This window comes from Buteo buteo, chromosome 10, assembly GCF_964188355.1.
Source record: "Buteo buteo chromosome 10, bButBut1.hap1.1, whole genome shotgun sequence".
NCBI classification, from domain to species: domain Eukaryota; kingdom Metazoa; phylum Chordata; class Aves; order Accipitriformes; family Accipitridae; genus Buteo; species Buteo buteo.
This window is the reverse complement of record NC_134180.1, coordinates 16,099,167-16,114,828: the sequence shown is the minus strand read 5'-3', so window position 1 is coordinate 16,114,828 and position 15,662 is coordinate 16,099,167. Positions and strand designations below refer to the sequence as shown.

General features: G+C 39.3%; 2 protein-coding genes across 7 annotated transcripts in view; one reads left to right on the top strand and one right to left on the bottom strand.

Annotated features, from left to right (window-relative positions):
* Positions 1-10,512, bottom strand: part of LOC142035976 (putative oxidoreductase YtbE) — a 53,211-nt gene extending 42,699 nt beyond the window's left edge. The window contains 1 exon segment of the mRNA XM_075038794.1: positions 10,364-10,512. Coding sequence (XP_074894895.1) covers positions 10,364-10,444 — 81 coding nt within the window. The 5' untranslated portion in view covers positions 10,445-10,512.
* The window catches only part of DPH5 (diphthamide biosynthesis 5), a 24,439-nt gene continuing 18,724 nt past the window's right edge, over positions 9,948-15,662 (top strand). The window contains exons 1-3 of one of the 6 annotated variants that reach the window (XM_075038792.1): positions 9,948-10,144; positions 10,822-11,001; positions 14,871-14,995. In XM_075038792.1, the coding sequence (XP_074894893.1) occupies positions 10,867-11,001; positions 14,871-14,995 (260 nt within the window). In that variant the 5' untranslated portion in view covers positions 9,948-10,144; positions 10,822-10,866. The other 5 variants (XM_075038787.1, XM_075038788.1, XM_075038791.1 and 2 more) reach the window with 5 other exon arrangements.

Here is a 15,662-nt window from a genome sequence, read left to right as displayed (position 1 = left end):
CTGTAAAATGACCACATATCTCTGATCACTGACCTATCATTTATCTAGTCAGAACTTCAGAAAGGGAGGTATAAAAGCAACTTCTCAGAACGTGTGTCACAACAAGCCCAGAAAGTCTGCAAGTAGCACCTATCATCACTGGGACGCTATGGCTCTGATATGGCACCAATTCACTAATGTATTTCTGGCAGCAAAAATACACTATCACCCCCAAAATACAAATATTTTTCTGTAGGAGTAAAGAGATTTCCACTAGAAAGTGCCAGCTATTTAAATTATTCAGCTGTTGTATACAAATATTTTTACCGTGCAGAACTTCTGAAATTTATAGGGAAGGATAACTCTGGAAAGTGACCTATACATTTGAAAGGCAATTATGAACGTGCAAACCATGTAGAAATTTCATAAGCAGAGCAGCAGCACACATTTATTTAAATGCCTTCACAGACAGACTGCCAAATCTTGAAGCCTTTTCTTTCACTCCACACTTTCCCACCACCGTGAGAACTATTTCTCATTAACAACCAAATTGGTTTCAGATGCTCTGCTATAAGATGTTACCTTAGAAACCATTTGGTAAAAGACTGTGGCTTCCTTCCATAGAAATCTCAAGCAGTGAAAAGGCAGATTTTCTGGCATAAATCAAATCCAATTTCTAGGGTTCACTAAACCTTTTCTCCTCAGAATAATGTTTTGTGACTAGATCTTAGCAGTTAATAGTGCACGAAGAATTGCTGGTGTGAACCAGTTTTAAATGATTTTCATTCTATTCCCTTTGTTAACTCAATTGAAATTACTTCCAGTACTTATCATACCTGGACAGAACTTTCAACTATGTAACTAATAAGGATATGCACTATGTACAGCAAACAAATAGACTGAATAAAAATATTAATTTTATTTTCCTGCCCTTTAATACACCCCCTTTAACTACTCTATCTGATAAAGATTACATTAATTGATTAACAACATTAGACATTTGGAAGTGCTTCACAATAAATGAGACAGACCCATGACAATTTTTTCCTTCTCCAACTTCCACAAAAAAGATCAAAAGAAGAAAAAAAAAAAAATTAAGCCCATACTCCGTACTTAGGTAGGACATTATCATAATAATTCCTGCTGTGAAAGTTTGGCTTAAAAATAAATTATGTAAATAATTTGATTAAGCAAAATCAACATAATTAAGTAAAGGGAGAGCAATTTTAAGTAGTTGACCATGAAACCAATAATTCAAAACCACTTTGAATATGATAAAGATAATATTATAGAAAAAATTATAAGAGAACTGCAATTTATAGTGACTTATAGATTTCAAGATGAAAATGTATGTACAATAACTCATGATTATAAGATCCTAATTCAAGATGACATTCAAGCTGATGGCTAATTTTTGGCATCATAACAGTGCCCTTTATACCTACCAGACCACTCACAAAGTGCAATTGTGAATCATGGCAAGATCCTAGTCCTGCAATACTAAAAGACACTGCAAGGTCTGAGAATTGCAGTGTCCCGCTGCTAACTAATTGTGTTCATGAGTTCGAAGGACAGCAGCAATACAGCTATCCGTAGTGCAAACTAAACCTGAACAAAATAAAGAATGTTTCTGATCAAATACTTCCCCCCCCCCATCATCTAAGAATTTAAAATATATTTTCTCAAGGTTTCTAAGACAAACAACATTTCTTGTAGCCCCTCCTCTCACACAGCACATTCAACCTTAGAATAGTATGTATTAAAATGCAAAGCACTTCCATTCAGGCTTTAAGCCTGGGGAACAGACCTTAAAGTTATGAAACTGATGTAAAGCCACAAAGATGGCTTTACCCTTTCTCTCCTGCCTCCCCCCATAATGAGGATTTCGTATCACTCTGTGCTGGAGGTTCTTGGCATAAACATTAGAAGAACTGAAGAAAGTTTAGGAATCAGCACCTCCCTCCTCCCCACTCAGAGGCAAGAGGAACTACTGCAATTTAGGTTAAAGCATGTGACATCACCATTCAATGCTGGCAAAACTATGCTAGGAAGCTCTGGCAAGGAAAAAAGGTATGATGACTAAAATCTGCTACATGAAGGTTGAAAGGTAAAAGTCAGCTTTCTTCCCCCCTTCCCCCCCCCCCCCCAAGTTTGGTATCATTTTTCTACATTACAGAAACATGGTGAAAGACAAAAGTTAAATACACTGGCGTTTGCTGCCCTGTTCATTTCAAACTGGTTCCAAATAATTTGTTCATCTAGTGGGCAATTAAGCTAGTAACATTTAAAAGTATTAATGGCAACAGGAAATTTAAAAGCATAAACATAAAGTACCTCTGCTTATACTGATAAAGGCTTTAATTATTAAAAAGGGATAGAAACCTAAATTTGTTTTTTATTACTTAGAGATGGACATTTAAAATTCATCTGTATCACATTGGCAACAAGGTCATTACCAAAAAGAATCCAGCATGAGAAAGGAATTTATCTTTCTGCTATTAAATGATGTTCATATGTCAAAATATAAATAAGGTAAAACCCCCAGCAAAAATATAAAAAGCTGACCTCATAGATTTGTAGGTGTACAAAGGCAGCAGAGACAAAGCAGCACTTTCCCCCAGAAAAAAAAATTATTTCTGTACTGGGTACACTCTGATATAAGCAAAAATTCGCCCAACATTTTGCCCCAGATGCATTTACTAGTACCCTTTAAAAAAACATTTGTACAGCATTCAGTCTTTTTTAAGGAATAAAACACCACCAGACTGGAAGTAGGTGAAGTTAGAAAAAAGCAAGGAAGGTAGGAACTCAGCAGGTTTAGTCAGGTTAGGAGAGGATACTGCTTTGTTCCACTGTCTACAAATGCACAGCTGCCTGGGATATGGCCACATTTTGTACATGAGAGAAGTTAAATATCTGGAGGCCCTCAAAGCTCAAGTAGAACTTCTCAAGGTCAGATCTACTGAAACGGTGGATGAATTGAGACAGAAAGATTTATAGATGTGGCATTTTGTTCATCACAAGAGGCTATTAAGGCAACTTGGTAACCATGGGTGAGAAGCAAAGTCCCAACAGAATAAAAAAAAATGGTTGAGACATAAAACAAAGGGAAGAAATAAACAGCCGATTCTTATTACAGGATAAGATTAATAGGGGGGAGTGCCATAGGTCCTGGTATCAGGACCACTGTTCCATAAATTTCCTTAAGAACTGAAGCCATGAAGAAACAAGAGCCATGAATAAAAAAAAAGGCAGTAACAGTGGAGAACAACAAAAAAGTGAAGGCTTGATGCTGCTGCCATTGAATTGAAAAGCAAAATCTCATTTGATTCCAATCCCAACAGGACTGGGTCTTTTTTTGACCACAGCTAAATTGAAGAATAAATATGAGCAACTCTGGGATTAATTATTAAGAAGCAGGTAACTGGATTAGTAATATATAAATGAATGTTAAAATACTTCCACTCAGCATTAAGATTCAAGTTATATGTAGCATTTTGATGAAAAAAAACCCCAACACAACCTCATGTAATGAAAGTGGAGTAATCTGATTCTATGATTTTCTCCAGAAAAATCCCACTTGTATTGTTCCCAATTCTTTTCACAAGAAGTCTTGTATGGTTGCAATGCAAATGTTGCAATGTCTTAAACAATGCAATCAGCGAAGTCAGTAAAAACTTACTTTTATGATTTATTTACTTAGATAAAGCTACAGCTGAATATCAGGAATCTTATCTATGGAACACCCTGAAACGAGGACAGAGAGATTTTAAATGGTTTCCCTTGAGCATGGAGGAATTCTGTGTGTGTTTGTGTGCATTATTTTACTATGTTAGTAGTGCAACATACTGACAAATGCAGTAAAAATGCAATTTAAACAAGATAGTAGTGCTATAAGTTAACTGACATCATATTATTTATTGTGATTGATTTTTTTATTCCTCCCAGGCTTTGGCTATTTGACTAGAAGCTGCTCAGAGCAGTACCTGACTGCTTTCCCAGTTACAGTGCCTAGCATAATGGCACTGTCCATTCTTGAATGATCTTCCATAAAGAACATCATTACTATTAATAAAATACTCAGTGTTTGACATGGGTAAGACACAATGAGTACGAAGACCTGATTATTTTGTTTAGTAATTGCCTGTCCTGAAGCCCCTTCCCAAACAAGCATGCAATTAATTTTATACTTTAATAGGAGGGGGATCATTAGAGAACTTTTTATCTCATCAAGTTGTTATTAATTCTAGCTACCCCAAGGACTACACAGAAAGCAACTTTACATGAAAAGATTCTATGAATTTTTGGTATCACCAGCACATCATGTCAGGAAATCACATGCTACTTGACCAACCCCCCCTGAAATTTATTATTACTGTCCAAAAAAGCCCAATCCAACAACAACAACAAAAACCCACCCAACCAACCAAAACCATAAAAAACCCCTCTTCTAATGGGAATATAACTACCATATCAAGGGGATGAAGACAGTCTCACTAGAGAGACACAGAACAAGCCTTAAGAGATGTCTATAATTAGTGTTTTGTGGACCTTTTGCAATAGGGCAATTTTTGGGGTTTTTTATAAAACCAAGAGAAGTGTGTTGGTAACGTTCATGAACAAATCAAATACTTTTTACCACTAAGAGACTATCAAGTTTCCCTCATATCACAAAGCCTTTCAACAAAGAGCGATGCCATGCTGAATTTAACCATTCAGCACATGACCTTGAAGAAGCTTCCTAATGTTTCAGTTACTAGAAGAAAAGCCCTTGTACTACCAAATTATATCCAAGTGCTTTAGAGGGTTGCATTTTTAGCCCTCAGACTTTAAAAAAAAAAAAGTGACAACTTGAAGTGGGGGCTTCCTACTTAACAGGAGTAAGCATGAACAGGACAAACTATGTATTTTTCTTTCAAAGCTTGAAAAGGATGATATTGTGTGTACCGTTTTCACAAGTGATCCATTTTTGAGGATGTTGCTTTAGGTAAACACCAAGTATCCTGTAGTTAATTTAAGACAATGTAAGAATATGTAATTCTCTACTATAGTACAAAGACTCACGAAGTATGCGATTCTCAGATACATGTAGCTCCCATGAAAAAGTGTAACTACACCAACTTCAAAACAGTGTCATTTTATATCAGGTATTTGCCCTGTATTTCTAAAACACTAATAAAGTAAGAGATGTCTATAATATATATAATGTCTCTCTCTCTCTCTCTCTCTGTCTCTTGCAAATATGGAAAGAGATTACAGCTATTTTATTACCAAGATAGTGAATATATCCATTTTCTAAAGCAATCTAAAGCCATTATGAAGTAATGTACTCTCTGGGGCACAGCTTTACATTTGTATCAAGTATTAGGGCCAAAATGCCAACTCATTTTAGACTTAAGCCTACTCTAGTTGAAAGCAGCCTTTGTAATGAAAATTATTGTTGACCATAAACATGCCTGACCCTCTACATATAAATAATATTGGCTAACACAATTGTTAGAATCAAACTGTAAGAAATATAAAGCTGTCAACTGCTTTTATAATCATACAATAAACAAGATGCAGATTATTTTTGTTTGTTGATTAAAACTTTAGCTATACAGCATATTTCTAACATAAAGGTGGGCTGCCTTATAATAATCAGTAGGTGTCTCAGGAAAGTCAGCTTGTTTTACCATTTCTAGTAGACTTGTCTTTCTGCTGGACACAAGACAGATATAACACAATATGAATATGCATCTAAGTAAATACAGAATTTTGAATGCTATTCCAAGTAACCTTTCAGGCTGATCATAAATTTTGCACACTACATCGCCTTCTCTGATGTACAAATTCATCCTTCTCACTAGATATTTTAATGGAGACGGAGTCTCCTCACCAAGAATAGTTTGTGTAAGCAAGCACAGAGCTTCAGAAAGAGAATGGCCTAATAAAAGACCACTTAACCTCCTTCCTTCCCATCTCCTCTTTTGCATTAAACCTTGACCAACTTATTGAAATTCTCCTACAAAAATTTGGAAGCGAAAGCAGCTGTGACATGAAAGCCCATTAAAAAAAGTCACCCCAGCATGCTGGTTTTGGCTGGGATAGAGTTAATCTTTTTCATACTAGCTAATATGGGACTACATTCTGGATTTGTGCTGAAAACAGTGTTGATAACGCCAAGATGTTTTCATTACTGCTAAGCAGTGCTTACATGGAGTCAGGGCCTTTTCTGCTTCTCACCCCACTCCACCAGTGAGCAGGCTGGGGGTGCACAAGAAGTTGGGAGGGGACGCAGCTGGGACAGCTGACCCCAACTGACCAAAGGGATATTCCAGACTATATGATGTCACGCTCAGCACATACCGCTTGCAGGGGAGAAGGAGGCAGGAGGACGTTTGGAGTTATGGCATTCATCTTCCCAAGTAACTGTTATGTATGATGGAGCCCTGTTTTCCTGGAGATGGCTGAACACCTGCCTGCCGATGGGAAGTAGTGAATGAACTCCTTGTTTTGCTTGGCTCATGCACACAGCTTTTGCTTTACTTATTAAACTGTCTTTGTCTCAACCCACAAGTTTTCTTGCTTTTACCCTTCTGATTCTTTCCCCCATCCCACTGTGAGGGAGGCGAGTGAGTGGCTGCGTGGTGCTTCGTTGCCAGCTGGGGTTAAACCACAACACCCAGTTAAAAAAAACAGCACCACAACACCTTTTGACAACTGAAGCTTGAACAGAAAGAAAGGGTATTTTTGACAGAATGCTACCCTAGGCTCTATTGCACTCTTGAGTAACATCATCTGGCCAAGAAACACTTTACATGTCTCCTACTCCAGCTCTCAGTTGCTACAAAAGAGGTGTCATCACTTGGAAATAACTTGCATACCTATCTGAGCTGACTTCCAATTGACATGACTGGATAGTTGCAATCATCTTAACACAGCATATTTATCTCTCTGAAGCTTTTGCAAAGATTATCTAACAACAGACACAACATACAAGTCCTCAAAGAAGACTTTTCATAGATAACAATTATGTCTGCATGTTTAGAGGGATAAGAAATGACAAAGAAACAACCAAATATTAAATCCTGCAGAAAACGGCCTTGCAGAAAATGCATCCTCATTGAAGAAAGTTCTCCTCTACTTTATAGCTGAGTAAATTTTTTGCAGTGCAAACATTAGTTAATGCAGTACGGCTCTAACAAAAATAAGCCATTAATTCGTGAAAGAGTAGTTAAGTGGGAACACCTACCATAGATAAAGATCCCATTGTGTTAGGCTGCATATTATGGTATTTATAGCTTAAGCACAAAAGCAAGTGTGGTGAGTCTTGAGCTTTTTTTTTTTTCCCTTTTCTTTTTTCCCCCTTTTCTTAAATCCACAATGTTTTCTGACATATGTCAAGGATTTCTTAAAATTACCTGACTAGTCCCTATCTATTACAAGATCCTCAAAAAGCTGCAGAACATAAAAGCAGTATGTCAAGTGTTACTCTAGCAAGACAAAAATAGGTAAGTGAAGTCAAAGAACCAAATCCTACTGTTCATGACACCACTGTAAGTCACGAGACGCTCCTTGAAAGCCATACCTGACAGAAGTTATTGGGCCGGAAAATATCAGACTTAATTCTCTTGGTCTTATACGTTACTATCAATTTACTGTGGTTTGAGTTCAGGCTTGACAATGAACTACTTGGTATGTACAATGAAAGGACAGCAAGCAGCCTGTTATTTGGTAGAGAGCACAAAGGAGTCTTTCTGCCTGTCTACTTTCCAGTCAGCTTATTCTTCCAATAACTTAAGAAATGTATTGCAATCTACAATAAAAAAAAAGTGGTTCTGTAGATAGTCTGAAATACAGTTCAGCATATACTCAAACAATGGACATAAGACAACTGAGTCCACTCTCTAAAAAAGACTATTTACTTTTTTTAAATGTTTATAAAAAAATCTCCAGGTGAACTACAGTGACAAAAGTGTTGCAGGTTAAAACAACCAATCAATCCACTCTCCCCAAAAAACAGCAAAAGAAAAAAAAAACCAGTAATTTTGAACAACATAGGCCTTTTTGCTCATTCTATAAGGACTGTCTAAAGTGACAGCTGCATCAAGTATTCTTAAGGTTAACAGATACTAAAGTAACAAATTCATACATTGGGCATACACACCCCACATGTTTATGAACAATGTATACACATAAACACATGGTAAAAGCAGTTATCAACATTTTTTAAATCTTTTGGCTGATGATGCTGAGTTGCTAAGACTTTTTAACTAAGTGCAGCTCAAATGACTTTGGGTACTTCGAAACAAGCATTACAAGCTCTATCTATTCACTTAGTGTTTCTGGATGAAAGAACAACCCTATTAAAATCAAAGGCCAACTCCTACTGACTTAAGTGGCTTAATATGCTCTAAAATCCACAGCTCCAATTTTGCTCTCCTTTATACTAATGAAAATCCTAAATAATTGCTCTTAAGTCAGTACACATCCATAGGATAAAGATGAAAAAAGAGCACAAGGGTCATTTTACTTTATAGCTTAGTTTGATACTTGTGTGACTGATTAATTCCAGTGTCACAGACAAAGAACATAAATAAGTGCCTTTGATTTGTATGTTTATATAAAATAATAGAAAATCTGGGATATCAAATTGACCCATGATAAAATTGCATCATGAAAGACTGATTGGGAAGGGTATTCACGTTTTAGAATATGTCATGAATGAAAGAGGCTTCTGGAAAGACTCTTAAGAAGAAGCAGAAAGAGATGCTCAAATACTGTGCCAAATGAACGTGAGGCTTTAATCAAGAGAGAGATTAACTCCTTACTTTTACAAGAAATGAAAACTAATGTCAACTATATAAAAAGACAATTATTCAAAACACCCCAGAAACATCTGGTCAAGTATGCAACGGTCATTGGTATGCATATGGTACCTGTTTGCCTCTGTGGCATACCTTCCAGGCACTCTGCTACAACTCCCATTTTGGAAGAGTTAATGGTTTCTGTTAGTTGTACAGAATGGACAGTGCTCTGACACCACAGAATTACTGCCATTAACCCTCCTCTGCTCACATGGTCCTATGCTGTCTTGGAAAAATGGCCTTTAATCATTTAATAGTTTGACTCTTTTGAACCATTAGCACCACCAATTAGATGGATTTGGAATTCGGAATAGTATAAACCCAACATTCCTATGTACAACTAAAAGGAGTATACTACAGCAAGCCAATCTTGGGTTTATACCATCTACAGTTCCATAAAAAAGAAAATCCTTTTCCCAAAGAGCTGAGGGAAAATAAATGCTTTGCTTGCCTTGTGAAAAAAAAGAGAGGAAAAAAAAACCCCAAACACCTTTCAAATTTCACAGACACTTTCATGCTGAAGTTCTCATTGCTGAAGTGTATTCCGGTTAGCCTGTAGTCTTGTTTTGCTAGGACTGAATGCAGTAGCGTTCCTGAACTATCACTAGCAATAACTCGGACAACTAACACGGTCTTGTAAGGACTTCTAATTTTCCCCATGTTCACATTTTAGAAAACAAATTCTTTTAAGAGTTTAACGAATTATATTGCAGAACTTCTCACTGCACAATTGATAATAAAATTAAATGTAACTTATAAAAGTCAATTTCCCTTTGCATTTTCATATTTGCAGGCACACTTTTTTTCTCACAAAAAACATATTAAAAATATCATACATATTTGTATGAGCAACAGCCAAAACCATGTGTTTGGTAAACTTCAATATAACGTCGCCAAACTTTGGTTTTCAATAAGAGTAACAGTAATAATAATAATAGTAATAAAAAAATATCACACACCAGATTCTGATACACTGCCAGGGTTTGAATTCTATCAACATACACGCAGGCCACGTGTTCCTGCAACCACAAGGCACAGGCCTTCCGACTCTCACGACGCTGAGATTCCTACACAGGCTTTCGACTGCAACAGCTGCAACTGACAAAACTTTCAGTAAGATTAATTCAAGCTCGAAAGTCTGCTTTAAAGAAAAGCCTGCTCCCAGGCCTCATAAGAAAAAACAAGCAAGCAAAACCCCACCAAGCCACTGAATAATACCGTGGGGAAAGCGGAAGGAGAGATCTGCAGGGTAGCAGAGGGAGCCCCAGGAGGAGCCCCAGAAGGTGCCGTTTCACAGGACCACGAAGATTCACCCGGTAACAGGCAAGGCTCTGGAGGGGAGCAGGGACTGCCTAGCTCTGCGCAGGCAGCCTCAGGAGGAGGCTCAAGCCCAAAGCCCCCGCGGCGAGCCCAGCTGTGGGCCAACGGTAGAGCCGAACCCTGACGAGCCGCCCAGGCTCGGCCTTGCGGCGGCCCCCGCCGCCTCACAACGTCTCTCGGAGGGAGGCGGCTCAGCCGCCAGGCGCGGCACTTACCGAACCCCAGCACCGGGATGCTCCGGCCGTTGGCGAGCGGCAGAGCGGGACAACCGTGCACCCCGCCCCCCCCGCCGCCATACTTAACGGCTGCGGCCCGCGCGCTTCCCGACCGAGGTGGGGGGGGGACGGGACGGGACGGGACGGGACGGGACGGGACGGGACGGGACTACACCTCCCGGCAGCCCCTGCGGCCGCCGGGGGCCGCGGAAGGGGTGTGGCCGCTGGCGGTGGCGCGGCCGGCGGGAGGCAGGTGGGAGGTGATGGGAGCTGGGCCGCTGGGCCGCTGGCGGCCGGTGGGCGCGCGCGGGGGCGTGTGAGGAGCGGGGGCGGCGGGGAAGGCGTGCGCCCTGGCGTGAAGAGGCGGGTGACAGGAGCGGGGAGACGTGGGGTGAGGTCTCGGCGGCGTGGTGGCGCGTGGGGCAGCCCGGCTGATGCCCGTTTCCTTCCCGTGATAGGTGGCGGCGGCACCGGGCCTGGCGGCTCTGACGGCCTCCCCAAGTATGCTGTACCTGGTCGGTCTGGGCTTGGGGGATGCCAAGGACATCACAGTGAAGGGGCTGGAGGCGGTGAGGCGGTGCCGCAGGGTGTACCTGGAGGCCTACACGTCCGTCCTCACGGTGGGCAAGGAAGCGCTGGTAGGTCTGGCCGCTGCTGTCGCCCAGAGGCCCGACGCCTCTCGTACCCGGGAGTGAGGGGGGTGCTGGGGTTGGTCGGTCAGTAAGGCCAACAGGAGAAACTGAAGGTGCACCTTCTCGGAAAAAGTGCATACGTGACCTTCACGTACTGTATTTTATAGGAGAAATCGTTTCGCTACCTAGTCAGAAGACTGGAATGAAAATAAAATTTTTCTTCCTACAAGTATGGACACTAGTTTTCATCTCACATTCTAACCATGTATGGAGATCCTGAAATACTGGAGAACTGGGTTAGAAAAATGTCTGATCTGTTTAAAAACAAACAAACAAAAAAAATCAAAAGGCGTAACAGAAAAATACATGGTTTGGTGCTTTGAACCTCTGTATCAGCCTGAGCTATTATGGTGTGCCTGCTGGGAATAATAATTTGCCTGTCTCACATTTCCATGTTCCCTTGTGGGCCAAGCTGTCTCACCGCGTTGAGACTTCTAGAACGTATACAGTTCAGTCAGAGATGAGTTGTTGAATAACATAGAGATAAGTTTTTTGTTAATAAACAAACCTTATGGAGGAAGACAGTAGTAAAAGCATACAGATTATAACTCTGATGGCTTCACTGGTCATAGAAAGGTAAAGTTTAATGTTGAAGCAATACCAGAAAAAGAGCTTACCTACCGACAGAACAGGGATCTTGCCTCTGAATAAGCTGTGTAGTACTATCCAGAGATGCTCTCTGGGTCTTGGATGCTGTATAGCCATAATGTACTTGTATGCATACCTGTACGTACATACAGCACGTGAGACTTTTAGCTTGTAGTCAGCATTATGTGGTTTCCAGATACAAACTAGGCTAGAATATTTGGGGCCATTTCTGGTATATCTGGTGTGTTTTGAAATTAAGATATACTCCATTGTCGTGGTTTAAGCCCAGACAGCAGCTAGGCACCACACAGCCGCTCGCTTATTCCCCCCCCCCTCCCCCGCCAGTGGGATGGGGAGGAGAATCGGAAAAAAAAAGTAAAATTTATAGGTTGAGATAAGAACGGTTTAATAACTAAAGTAAAATAAACTGTAATACTAACAATAATTAAAAAAATACAATAACAATAATTGTAATGAAAAGGAATATAATAAAATTTTAAAGTAATAATAATTAAAAAATAAACCCCAAGAAAAGACAAGTGATGCACAATGCAGTTGCTCACTACCCGCTGACCGATGCCCAAGCAGCGATCCACCCCTCCTGGCCAACTCCCCCCTAGTTTATATACTGAGCATGACATTCTATGGTATGGAAGATCCCTTTGGCTAGCTGAGGTCAGCTGTCCTTGCTATGCTCCCTCCCAGCTTCTTGTACACCTGCTTGCTGGCAGAGCATGGGAAACTGAAAAATCCTTAAGTGAAGTGCTACTTAGCAACAACTAAAATGTCAGTGTGTTATCAACATTATTCTCACACTAAATCCAAAACACACTGTACCAGCTACTAAGAAGAAAATTAACTCTATCCCAGCTGAAACCAGGACATCCATGTTTTTCTGGTTTTTTCAGTACACTGAAGCAATCTGAATTGAAATTAACCCATTCAGAACAAAATGTTACTTTTTTGTTGTTGTTGGATAGTTGGAAAATTGCAAAATAGAAGTGATTACTTGGATATTTACTTTGCAGAATCTGCATTTGCTATGAAAAAAATTGATGGATTCCTAGCCAGCTGAAAGTAAAATATTGAATAATAGAAAAATGCTGAATATTTTTGGCGTGGTTATTTGGCGGGGGGGGGGTGTCTTTATTTTGTTTTTCATTGTTTTTAAGTCTTTTGGAAACCTTGAAGTCTCAAAGATGAGGTAATTGGGAAAAGTGATCAATAAAAACAAAGTAAGAGTTGCTGCCTTACCTGAAACTGCCTAAGAGAGAATATAGGAATTAATCACCAAGTGTTGATAATACAGCCCCTGAAGGTCAGTTTCTCCTAAGCAACATGAGAAGTTATGGGAAAGCTCTGAAGAGATAAAGAACAGATTCTTTCCTGCAGGGATTTTCTAGAAATCTTCCTGTGCTGATGCTTCTAAAATCAGATCTCGAAATTACATGACTTGCTTAGTTTATCTTGTTGGCCTAAAACGTATATTAAAAGCTATTTGATGTTGACTGTCTAAATCAGCCCTCAATTTGGTGAAAGAACGGTTTGGACCCAGTGACGTCCCACTGAGTCTACATTTTAGTTTTTGTCAGGAGACTGCTTATTATATATTCTCTAATTAATGTGCTTTGATTTGCATTGTGGAGCAGTCTCAAAGCATGCAAATAGATTCCATTAGATGAAAACAAACTGGAAGGTGTGCTTCTGGGAATGCACCTATTGTGCTTTATAGTGTGCATTCATTTACAGTATTGGACTAAAGTTAGTGTGGTCCAATGATAAGCCCACCAAAATGTATGTAGCATTGTTATTGAATTCTCAGCACCAAGTGCTTTGCTTTATAGATCAGCTCCTCTTGTGCTGTACTACTTGCTAACGTACATCTAGTGTAAGATACCCAATAAAAACAAATGGCATGTCAAAATTTGTTGTAGTTTGTTTAGTATAGACCTCAGCAGTACTCCAGGGTGGCCGTCAGCTGTTCTGAATCACAGATACAAGAGCTGCTTATACATTTATTTGGTCCCCTTTCTATCGAATCTGTACAGGTTGCAGTCTGTTTCACAAGGAAAATAATATCCTCATTTTACAAAGGTAGAGAAAGTTAACTAAAAATGGTGAGGAAGTCATCTAGAAAAGGGAACCGAACCCAGTAACAGAGATCCCATATGTAGTACTCTAGCTATGGGGTGGATTTTTTTTTTATGGAAGCACTGCTCTGCTTCTGTACAAGTATGATGGTTCTCTTGTCTATTTACTAGTATTTGTGGGCAAAGATGAAGCTATCGCTGAAGTCACAGGAGAAGTCAGAGGAAAATCTTTCTGGACCATAACTGACTTAATAGTTTTATCAATTTGTCAATATTTGTAATACCACCTACATTTTCTGAATACTGTTTAGAGCAAAACCACCTTTTTTGGTCTATGCCCTGGAAAAAAACCTTTATCTAATCATGTAAAGAGCATGTGAAATGTATGGTGGTACATGACAGATATGTTCAGGATGGTCAGACAACATGTTCTAGTACTAACTGAAGTTTTATTACACGTGAGGTTGATTCTAGAAACAAAGGCATTTAAAACGTACAAAGAGACACAATGATTACTGAGCTGCTGAAGAAAAGCGAAGGACGTGATCAAATACATGTTTACCTGTATCCATAGTAAAGTATTTCTTACAGAGAACTGAAGATGAAGGATTAATATGAAGTCATTCCTTAGATGTGGTTAGTTACAATGTACTACGGAAGAATCTAAAACACGAGGTTGTGGTATAGCTAGTGTCATATTTGTTTCTGCTTTGAATTCAGTATTATAACTAATCTAAGCAGTTAGGCTCAGACTTGTGAGACAGGATGCCTTACAGTAGGATGACCAGTTAAATTAACGATACCTAGAGTCCACCCAGGTACCTTCAGTATGCAGGTGTAATTGAGCTACCTTTGGAGCAGCTCCTCAACTGACAGAGAAAGCGTAAAAAACCAAGTCAGTATCAGCATAATGTGCTTGACTAATTTTTGTCAGCTTGGGAACTGCTTTATGGGAAGCTTAGGTGTTCTTGCAAGGGGAGGCAGGGTTCTATATGACGTGAGTCCGACTGCTGGGGAGAATAATAAAGTTGGCCTTTCCAGCGTCCATTGTCTGCGTTCCTCAGTGAGCGCCCAGAGAGATATGAAAACATTCCTATGTGTCTTATTTTGGTGTTTCTTATTAATTTCAATTTCTAGGAAGAGTTTTATGGAAAAGAATTGATTTTGGCTGACCGAGAAACGGTGGAACAAGAAGCAGATGGCATTTTAAAAGAAGCTGATGTTTGTGATGTCGCATTTCTTGTAGTTGGCGATCCTTTTGGGTAAGACAAAGCAACATTTTAATGATTGCTGTAGCTTGATCACTCTCTTTTTTTTCAATAGGAAGGAGCCATACTCATAACTGTAATTCTTTATGAAGAAGCTGATTTTCAGGCCAGAAGCACGTTTTATGTCTTTGTATATTTTTTCTTGCGTTAAAAAGGTACACGCAGTTGTCTACACTTTATTTTGCTTTGGAGTTTCCTTGCCCAGATATCACTTATAGATAGGAATGTGGACCCTCCAGGATGTATAAATCATTCCTTTAGCAGTCACTTATCGTTTCATTCTCCATGCTAACTTTTATAGAGAATATTTTGTTCCAGGTTTTATCTGCTAACAGAAGAAATTCTAGGATATCGCATAATTAAGAAGTGTGCTATGTTTTGAGAGAGTATTCTTTTAGTTGCTATTTGTACTTATAAACAGCTTTTATGTTGAGTTGTTTTAGAATGAATACTAATTGTTGGTTGTACAGTGCTTCTGCTTTGATATATGCTAGTTTTTAAAATCACTTAGGTTGCTATAAATGTCTTCTCATTTTAGTTTATTGAGGCTTTTGTTTCCACTTTTTATTCCTGCTGAAAAGTATAGTCTTTTTCTATCACCAGAAGGATCTCCTTCTGTCTTTTCATTCAGGCATCATCAATCTGTAATGTCAAGCCATAC